The sequence below is a fragment of the Oncorhynchus masou genome, chromosome 4 (genome assembly GCF_036934945.1).
Source record: "Oncorhynchus masou masou isolate Uvic2021 chromosome 4, UVic_Omas_1.1, whole genome shotgun sequence".
Taxonomy (NCBI): Eukaryota; Metazoa; Chordata; class Actinopteri; order Salmoniformes; family Salmonidae; genus Oncorhynchus; species Oncorhynchus masou.
In genome coordinates, this window is record NC_088215.1 from 13,840,808 (window position 1) to 13,851,327 (window position 10,520).

At 45.8% G+C, this 10,520-nt stretch overlaps 1 protein-coding gene across 1 annotated transcript in view; it reads left to right on the forward strand.

The window, feature by feature from the left end:
* Positions 1–10,520, forward strand: part of LOC135524139 (E3 ubiquitin-protein ligase NEURL1-like) — a 65,604-nt gene that overhangs the window by 35,433 nt on the left and 19,651 nt on the right. Inside the window, exon 4 of the mRNA XM_064951356.1 lies at positions 10,477–10,520. This exon is cut by the window's right edge and continues 679 nt beyond it. Coding sequence (XP_064807428.1) covers positions 10,477–10,520 — 44 coding nt within the window. The remainder of the gene's footprint in view (positions 1–10,476) is intronic.

Below are 10,520 nucleotides of genomic sequence, written 5' to 3' on the forward strand. Positions count from 1 at the left end.
TGCCGATGACCTAAGGGACTGGGGCTTCTGGGGCTTTGTGACTTATGGAGAGCATTTGTGCCTGGGCTTTTGTTTTGGAGCCATGTGGCGTGTGTCGCCTCCCAAAAGGCTGTTGATCTTTCCAGCCTGGGGGTTCGCAAACGACCTGCCGGCGAGGCGAGGGAGCGACTGGCCCAAAGCCAGGGAGTATCAGGGTATACGGCACCTTCCCAAGCATCCCTCGAACCCTCCCTCGCTGCCCCCCCTCTCTCTCTCTCTCTCTCTCTCTCTCCACTTCATCTCTTTTCTCTCTCTTTCTATCCACTCACTCACTGTACCCCTCTCTCTTTCTCTCTCTCACTCAATCACTCTCTCTCTTTCTATCCCTCTCACACACACACTTCTTTACCTCTCTCACCCACTTCTTTCTTTCTCCAACTCTCTCTCTCCACCTCTCTCCATCCATCTTTATCTCTCCATCACTTAGTCTCTCCTGGGAACCATCTCAAACATGAGCACTCTCCTCCCCATTCATCCCCACCCGTCTCAGCTGTGCAGCTCTACTTCTAAAAGAACACAGCTGTGAGCTTCTCTCCTTCCTCCGTACTCCACTTCTCCTCTCCTCCTTTCAGCCCCGTCCCAATCCTCCACTCCCATCAGTCTCTCACATCTTATGAATCCCTGAGAGTTTGTAAATAAAGCCAAGCTCTGAGAGAGAGAGAGAGAGAGAGGGGAGAGAGAGAGAGACCAGATGTATAACTGTGCAAATCACCCCTCTCACAGGGACGGGCCCTGGCCCGTTCGCTCTGCTAAACCCACATAAAAAATACTACACACTGTGGAAACCCTGTGGAAATCATGTGTAGTACTTACCATAGAATGTTGTAGAATACTATAGTAAATACAACAGTATTATCTGCAAGAAAAACATTGTATCAAATACTACAGAAATGTCTCCAAAAACACTACACTTTTTAAACTATACTAAATACTACAGTAGTTAATGTGCATATACCCTGCCCATTCCCCTCCCCCATATCGCAATATATACCACCCATAAGTAAGTGTCACGCCCTGGTCTATATTTATTATGTTATATTCATTTATTGAGTCAGGCCAGGATGTGACATGGGTTTATTTGTAGTGTGTTTCGTCTTGGGGTTGTGTGGGGTGTATAGATTAGTCTATGGCTGCCTGAGGCGGTTCTCAATCAGAGTCAGGTGATTATCGTTGTCTCTGATTGGGAACCATATTTAGGTAGCCTGGGTTTCACTGTGTGTTTGTGGGTGATTGTTCCTGTCTCTGTGTTTGTTGCACCAGTCAGGGCTGTTTCGGTTTTCAACGTTTGTTGTTTTGTATTGTTTGTGTTCTTCATTATTAAAGATGTATCGAACGAACCACGTTGCATTTTGGTCCGATCCTTGTTCCACCTCTTCGTCAGAGGAGGAGGTAGAAGAAAGCCGTTACAGTAAGAGACCTACATGCCACATAAAGACCATATATTGTGTTCCCTACAGGTTATAGAAAATATCCTCTTATAGTATTTCTCTAGTAGGTTTCCTAGATAAGATAATAAAACAAGATCACTATTGTAAAAACTACAGTAATGTCCCCAAAAACACTACAGAAAATACTATAGTATACTACAGTCCACAAAAGAACAACAATAAATTCTACATTATACTACAATCTGTCAAAACACTACATTAATTACTATAGTATATACTACAGTTATTGTACTACAGTATATATACTATAGTTTACTGTAAGTACTACTGTATACTACAGTAAATACTATAGTATTTTTTCATGTGGAAAGCTAGCAAAGCCTCCAAGCCAGCCAGCCTATCCCTCTCCTTCTTCTCCCTCCTCTTCCCCACACACACAGCATTAGTAGCCTGCTAGCTTCACTGGCAAACCCAATCAAACGCTCAGAGAAAGAGCCCAAACACGCTCCTCCCCTCCTCCATTTTGTATAGTTGTTTGTTTTGCCCAACAGGTGCTGCATTTGGTTCTCAATTGAATGTGTTTGGATTTTAAATACCTTTCTCCCCCCTCTCCTAGTGTATTGACTACAGCTGCCTCGCTTTGTGTCCCCATTACAGTTAGTTTCCTTAACATGGTTAGATTGGGATGGTGTGTGTGTGTGTGTGTGTGTGTGTGTGTGTGTGTGTGTGTGTGTGTGTGTGTGTGTGTGTGTGTGTGTGTGTGTGTGTGTGTGTGTGTGTGTGTGTGTGTGTGTGTGTGTGTGTGTGTGTGTGAGAGAGAGAGTGTCAGTGAGAGGCCAGAGTGCCCACTTTGTTTGAAGCTTCTTTCAGAGAGCTGCAATTGCAAATCTGTGCCCTCGGCCAATGAGAACGCACATCTGTTGGCAGCCTATCTGACAAGGACCAATGGGGACAAAGGGGTTTGTCTCTAGCTTAAAGAGCAGGTGCACCATGATGAGTGGGCAGCAGCTGGTGCAGTTACACGCATACACTCACACATACACAAACTTACACACACAAACACACTCCACTTTTTCAGCATAAGCACAGCATCCTTCACTCTTTTATCTTCCCTCTCATATTCTCCTCCCTCTCTCCGTCTCAATAGGGGCACAAGGTAAACATGCACTGCCGTTTAGAACTGGTCGACAGAGACCTCCTTTCATGAAGAACTGGGCCAAAGCCTAACATCTTGAAACTGTGTTCATGAACGTCAACATTCAGCTCGGCAGAAAAAAAGAACTGTTATCGAATCTCATGGTACAATCTTCATGATGATTGCTGTGTTTGTTATACAGTAAGACTAGCTCTTGTCCACGGCACTAGCAAGTCCCTCTACTAACACATGTTTTACCCTAAGTAGAGGAACGTGCGAACGCCCTGGGCCAGAGCTATTGTAAGATCTATTCATGCACCATATTCTGCATTCAGCGGAGACTGTTGACTCACAGAGTGACTCAAATCAGGAGATATGGTATGCAGTAGACACACTGTGTACCGTCACTGAACTTGACTGGAAGCTACGGTACATGCTTTTTCATTCTGCTGAGTGTTATAGAGAGAGAGAGAGAGAGAGAGAGAGAGAGACAGAGAGACAGAGAGAGAGAGAGAGAGAGAGAGAGAGAGAGAGAGAGAGATAATTAAGAGGGGGGCTGCTCCCCTCTTTCAGCATTCCTAATCTGACATTGTCTCAACTCCTCTCCTCCTATCCCACCCTCTCCTTTCACATCCCTCCGTCTCTTCTCCTAAATCCCGTTATCCCCTGAGTCATGTCATCATCATGCCCTCCTCCCAAACTCCATTCCTCCGTGCCTCTCTCGTGTCCGTGGGTTCCTCAGCTATTCCTCGGCATGCCAAACGTCTATCCCCAACCCTAATCCAATTTAGGACAGAGCTCTGCAGTAATGAAAGAAAGCCACACTCCACTCTCGGCTACGTTTGATGATGCCATGATGTCATTCTCAAAGAGCCTGGTGATTTGATTTGAGTGAGCCTGGAGCAGGGCAGGAAAATAGAACACTACAGTAAATACATGGTTGGCCGCAGCCGCATCCATACCCCCCCCCCCCCCCTGTTAGTAACAGCAAAGAGAAATAAACTACGTTTTAACATTCATTCCCTGTTGCAGTTGTAAAGCAAGTTTGCTTGAATGTTACACTTTTTTTCCCATGAGGAGGGGAGAAGTTTTAGCAATTTTATAACTAATTTCCTAAAATTCTACACATTTTGTCAATAGGGTGGAGGCAAATGTTTGCAGTTTTCAACATGATATCTGATAACCAGTGGGCCCCGCGCCAGTCGTAATTCGATCATACTTACCACAAATGAAGATAGCTGACGTGGGCTAATTGAGTGACTGCTGATTCACAACCATGTTTCTAAATTGCACCTTCTGGGATAGTGGGTATAGTAGATTGATGAATGAAAAAAAAACATTTAATCAATCAATCAATCAATCAAATGTATTTATAAAGCCCTTTATACATTAGCTGATGTAACTAAGTGCTGTACAGAAACCCAGCCTAAAATCCCAAACAGCAAGCAGCAGAAAAGCAGAAAAACTCCCTAGAAAGGACGGAACCTGGGAAGAAACCTAGAGAGGAACCAGGCTCTGAGGGTTGGCCAGTCCTCTTCTGGCTGTGCCGGTGGAGAGTACATGGCCATTTAAGGCCAGATTGCTCAAACGGTCATTAATGACCGGCAGGGTCAAACAATAATCACAGTGGTTGTAGAGGGTGCAACAGGTCAGCACCTCAGGAGTAAATGTCAGTTGGCTTTTCATAGCCGAGCATTCAGAGGTCGAGACAGCAGGTGCGGGAGAGAGAGAGCGAGTCGAAAACAGCAGGGCCGGGACTAGGTAGCACGTCTGGTGAACAGGTCATGTTTCCCTAGCCTCAAGCAGAACAATTGAAACTGGAGCAGCAGCACGACCAGGTGGACTGGGGAGAGCCAGGAGTCATCAGGGCAGGTAGTCCTGAGGCATGGGCCAATGGCCCAGGTCCTCCCGGGGGAGACAGAAGGAGAGAGAGAATTAGAGGGAGCATACTGACATTCATACAGGACACGAGATAAGACAGGAGAATTATACCAGATATAACAAACTGACCCCGGCACATAGACTATTGCAGCATAGATACTGGAGACTGAGACAGGGATGTGTCGGGGGACACGTGGTTCCGTCTGACGATACCCCCGGACAGGGCCAACCAGGCAGGATATAACCCCACCCACTTTGCCAAAGCACAGCCCCCACACCACTAGAGGGATATCAACAGACCACCAACTTACTACCCTGAGATAAGGCTGAGTATACCCCACGAAGATCTCCTCCACCGCACGAGCCAGAGGGGGCGCAAAACCAGACAGGAAGATCACGTCTGTGACTCAACCCACTCAAGTGACACACCCATCCTAGGGACGGCATGGAATAGGGTCAGAGGCAGAGAATCCCAGTGGAGAGAGGGGAGTAGGCCAGGCAGAGACAGCAAGGGCAGTTTGTCGCTCCAGTGCCTTTCATTCACCTTCGCACCCCTGGGCCAGACTTCACTCAATCATAGGACCTACTGAAGAGATGAGTCTTCAGTAAAGACTTAAAGGTCGAGACTGAGTCTGCGTCTCTCGCATGGATAGGCAGATCATTCCATAAAAATGTATATCTGTAGGAGAAAGCCCTGCATCCAGCTGTTTGCTTAGAAATTCTAGGGACAATACGTCTTGTGACCGTAGCGTACGTGTAGGTATGTACGGCAGGATCAAATCGGAGAGATGGGTAGGAGTGTCGTGTCTCTTTGCTTATTTGAACTGTTCTTGACATAATATGGATAGGTCTATCTTCTGTATACCCATCCTACCATGTCACAACACAACTGATTGGCTCAAACGCATTAGGAAGGAAAGAAATTCCACAAAATTAGCTTTTAACAAGGCACACCTATTAATTGAAATGCATTCCAGGTGCAACTAGTTGAGAGAATGCCAAGAGTGTACAAAGCAGTCATTGACCCAAACTGCTACAGACCTATATCTATCCTACCCTGCCTTTCTAAGGTCTTTTGAAAGCCAAGTCAACAAACAGATTACTGACCATTTCGAATCCCACCGCATCTTCTCCGCTATGCAATCTGGTTTCAGAGCTGGTCATGGGTGCACCTCAGCCACGCTCAAGGTACTGAACGATATCTTAACCGCCATCGATAAGAAAAATAGTGTGCAGCCGTATTCATTGACCTGGCGAAGGCTTTCGACTCTGTCAATCACCACATCCTCATCGGCAGACTCGATAGCCTTGGTTTCTCAAATGATTGCCTCGCCTGGTTCACCAACTACTTCTCTGATAGAATTCAGTGTGTCAAATCGGAGGGCCTGTTGTCCGGACCTCTGGCAGCCTCTATGGGGGTGCCACAGGGTTCAATTCTTGGGCCGACTCTCTTCTCTGTATACATCAATGATTTCGCTCTTGCTGCTGGTGAGTCTCTGATCCACTTCTACGCAGACAACACCATTCTGTATACTTCTGGCCCTTCTTTGGAGACTGTGTTATCAACCCTCCAGACAAGCTTCAATGTCAAACAACTCTCCTTCCGTGGCCTCCAACTGCTCTTAAATACAAGTAAAACTGAATGCATGCTCTTCAACCGATCGCTGCCTGCACCTGCCCGCCTGTCCAGCATCACTCCTCTGGACGGTTCTGACTTAGAATATGTGGACAACTACAAATACCTAGGTGTCTGGTTAGACTGTAAATTCTCCTTCCAGACTCACATCAAACATCTCCAATCCAAAGTTAAATCTAGAATTGACTTCCTATTTCGCAACAAAGCATCCTTCACTCATGCTGCCAAACATACCCTCGTAAAATTGACCAAACATACTCTCGTAAAACTGACCATCCTACCAATCCTCGACTTCGGCGATGTCATTTACAAAATAGCCTCCAATACCCTACTCTGTATGTCTGTTTTACTGCATGTGTAACTCTGTGTCGTTGTATGTGTCGTACTGCTTTGCTTTGTCTTTGCCAGGTCGCAATTGTAAATGAGAACTTGTTCTCAACTTGCCTACCTGGTTAAATAAAGGTGAAATAAATAAAAAAAAGGCAAAGGGTGGCTACTTTGAAGAATCTCAAACATAATATTTCTGCTTACTACGTGATTCTATATGTGTTATTTCATAGTTGCGATGTCTTCACTATTCTACAATGTAGAAAATAGTTTTTTAAAAACGTGAATGAGTAGGTGTATCCAAACTTCTGACTGGTACTGTATATGTCTTTATTTTTGGTCTGCGGGCCCCAGTTCCCTGGTCGAGAGAGTGAGAGTTCATCCAGCATTGGAATCAGGGCTGACTTTGGGGATGTTAGAAGTTAGTATGCCTGAGCAACACATCTACTCCCACCGCCAAGGGAGAATCCCTTTCCTTTCCCAATCATTTGGCTTAAGTATGTTGCCAAGTGCTTTGTCTCCTCGCCTCGTTAGTAAATACTTCATTGACCGGTAGCCCCTCTGCGTTCGACTGTTTGGGAAATGAAACATTTTATGAAATGGAAATAGATTTGGATCATTTTCTTCCTTTACATTAGCCGGTCTGCGGCATCCACTAAGGGCCTACTGGACACTACAGTAGGAGAGGATAGAGGAAGTGGGAAGCATCAGATTGAATAAAAAGCTAGCGGTCGTCATCTCTCTCTCTGCTAGCCTCGGGCGCTAACAGTGCTAACTGCACTGCGTGCTTTTTGGGCTGTTAGTTTAACGGTCGATTAGCAGTCACTGAGACGAATGCATGCTTTTTCAAGCCACTGTTCCATCCAATGTTGTACTCCCAACAAAGATCAAATAGAACAATTAAAGTCCCGTCGTCCCGAGAAACAGGAATACAGTCAGTTTCCAGAGCAGTCTGTGCATTAGCCACTGATGCTAATTGACACTTGAAATGACTTTGAGGCAAACTGAGCTGCCATCTTGGATTTAAAGGCGGGAACTGATCAAAGGGATGGCAGTTGGAGGATGAGCTACGTTGAATCAGCACTGCTAAACAGAGGATCACACACTGTAAGGTGTCTTTGTCCTCTGGTCTTTTGATAGACTGAATGAGCACCTATAACCCTAATTATGTCATCTGTCAATCACACACAGTATAGTACGTTAAGGGAGCAAGTGTGGCTCAGTTGGTAGAGTGTGGTGCTTGCAACCCCAGGGTTGCCGGTTCGATCCCCATGGGGGGGGGGGGGAGTGTGAAAACGTATGCACTCACTACGGTATGTCACTCAGGATAAGAGCTCTTGCTAAATTACTCAAATGTAAAATTAGTATAAGAAGTCAATTTTTGCCTCTCAGTAGGCCACTGAAATGTTCCCTTACAGTGCCTCTTTGAAATGATTTAGTGAGGTTTGATTGAATGATCTGGTATTGGGTAAGAGTTGGATCCTGGTTTGACTCTAACATTTATTGCAGCCAGCACTAAAACATAAATCTCTCTTTTTCCCTGTACAATCTGGACATAATCGTCTTAGTGAACAACAAGAAAGACGAAGGTCTGATAATCTAGCCTGCTTGGTCGCAACCGGTTCTCAATTAGACTTTCCTCGCCGCATTTGACAGCATAGGTTCTCTGGCTGTTGTTAACACAGTTAAATGTCATACCGTTCATCACATTTAAGTGGACAAAGGAATGTACACCAAAATGCTGAATAGCTCACAAATGGACAGCAGTTGGTTTGCTGGCACACATTCAAATGCACTACATTGACTTGCCAGGCATTAACGTTTGTACGGTGTCCATATTAGGACAAAATACATTTTAATTTTTCCGAATGGATGATAATCCCACTCTGGCCAGGGTCCCTTTCAGCTGGGACAGGCTAAGAGATTTTAGCTCTCTGTGGTTTCACTGCTGTTATTAGCAGACACACACACACACAAACACACACACACACACACACACACACACACACACACACACACACACACACACACACACTCACACTCACACTCACACTCACACTCACACTCACACTCAGGCAGGCTGTCTGGCAGGCCTCGTGAGAGTAGTAATTAAGGGGTAAGAGGTTTATCTATGTCCAGAGCTGGTCCTGGCCTCTAAAAGGCTTTCTGGGACAGGCCTCAGAGGGAGCAGTGGGTAAAATGGGCCTGGCTGCAGACTAGACCTCTCCCGGGAGGACTGGTGGATGCTGGCTTTTATCCTCCCTCTCTCTCTCTCTCTCTCTCTCTCTCTCTCTCTCTCTCTCTCTCTCTCTCTCTCTCTCTCTCTCTCTCTCTCTCTCTCTCTCTCTCTCTCTCTCTCTCTCTCTCTCTCTCTCTCTCTCTCTCTCTCTCTCTCTCTCTCTCTCTCTCTCTCTCTCTCTCTCTCTCTCTCTCTCTCTCTCTCTCTCTCTCTCTCTTTCTGTCAGTCTGTCGCTCCCTCGCTCTGAATGATGGGGTCTCTTTCTATCTCAAAAGAGGTGGTCACTCGCTATCCTTTTCTGGTAGTCCCGCTTTCTCTCTGTCTCGTTCTCTCGCTCTTTGAGTGATGGGCTCTCTCCCTATCTTCTGCCCTCTCAGAGGTGGTCAACAATGTCATTTTCTTTCTCTTTCCCTCCCCCGCTTACCTTGCTATCCATCTCCCCGATCTCTCTCTCTCTCTCTCCATCAACAAGGTAGTCAGTCTGGTCACTCATTTTCCTTATCCACTTACACCCTCTGAGCAATGACTGTCCCTCTTCTTTGTCCCTCCCTTCCCCTCTCCCCGCTCCCTCTCCCCCTCCTGCTTCTCTCTCTGTCTGAGTGATGTGGATGTCTCTTCAGCGCTGCCAGGGGTGTAATCATTAGTCGTAACCGTAGGAAACAGTTGCAAACGGAAAACGTTTCGCAACAAAAACGAGAGTTTCTATTTGACAAATTCAGGTACTGTAGGTGCCTCCCCATTTCGTTCCATTTGCTCCCATTTTGGTTATGTTTGGCTCCTATTGAATACACCCCAGGGCTAATTCTCCCAATGCTGGGCTGATGGGGAGTGGAGGGGGTTACACATTTAGAGACCTTATTTTCAGGCAGGCAGCTGCCCAGCAGGGGTGGGGTGGGAAGGGGGGAGACTATAAGCAGGGCATTCTCTCTCTGTGTGTGTGTGTGTGTGTGTGTGTGTGTGTGTGTGTGTGTGTGTGTGTGTGTGTGTGTGTGTGTGTGTGTGTGTGTGTGTGTGTGTGTGTGTGTGTGTGTGTGTGTGTGTGTGTGTGTGTGTGTGTGTGTGTGCGTGTGCCACTACTACCCACCCTACTGTGTGAAGGGGGACATGTGTTGGCAGATATAAATGGCTCACTGTAGAGGGATGATACTGTACTATGGACTGCTGGGAATGCAGAAGGAGGGGGCTCCACGCACACACAGACACACACATACACACACACGGTCTCACAAACACTAATTCCTTTCTTGGTATCATCCAAGGCTGGTTAATTAAGCACTTTGTCCTCCTCATGTGAAATGAGCTGATTCTGCTCCCTACTGATATTAAAGCACTCAACCAAATCTGTAGTTTTTTTTTTCAAATTAATTTCTTCATCTTTAAACAAGCTAAATGACACTTTCCTCTGCTGCTGTACCAGCTAATTAGTAATATCCTACATCTCGTACTAGTTTGTAACATCAGCCAATTTCGGCCTTTTCTTTAGTGCTTGGCTTGTCTCTCTTCCTTTAATTCTCTCTCGGTTCCTCTCTGTTTCTCTCTCTTTTCAATTCAAGGAATATTCCAAGGTTGGCAAAACAATACATTGCGACAGAAACGGCTGTATAAACTGTCAAATAATTCTAACACGAACAAATGACAACACTGCAGTATTATTATTAGTTGACTCTCCCTCATTTTATCTCTTCGTCTCTTTCTTAGATATAATGGTCTCTCTTTCTCTTTATATTTCAACACAATTTACAATGATTATAGAAACTAAAATTGCCTCTCTCGCTCTCTCACTCTCTCTCCCTCACTCTCCCTCTCTCTCTCCCTTCTTCTTATCTTCCAGAGAGTGAGATGGTCCCTCCCGACTTCCTCCGTCCACGCTCCTTC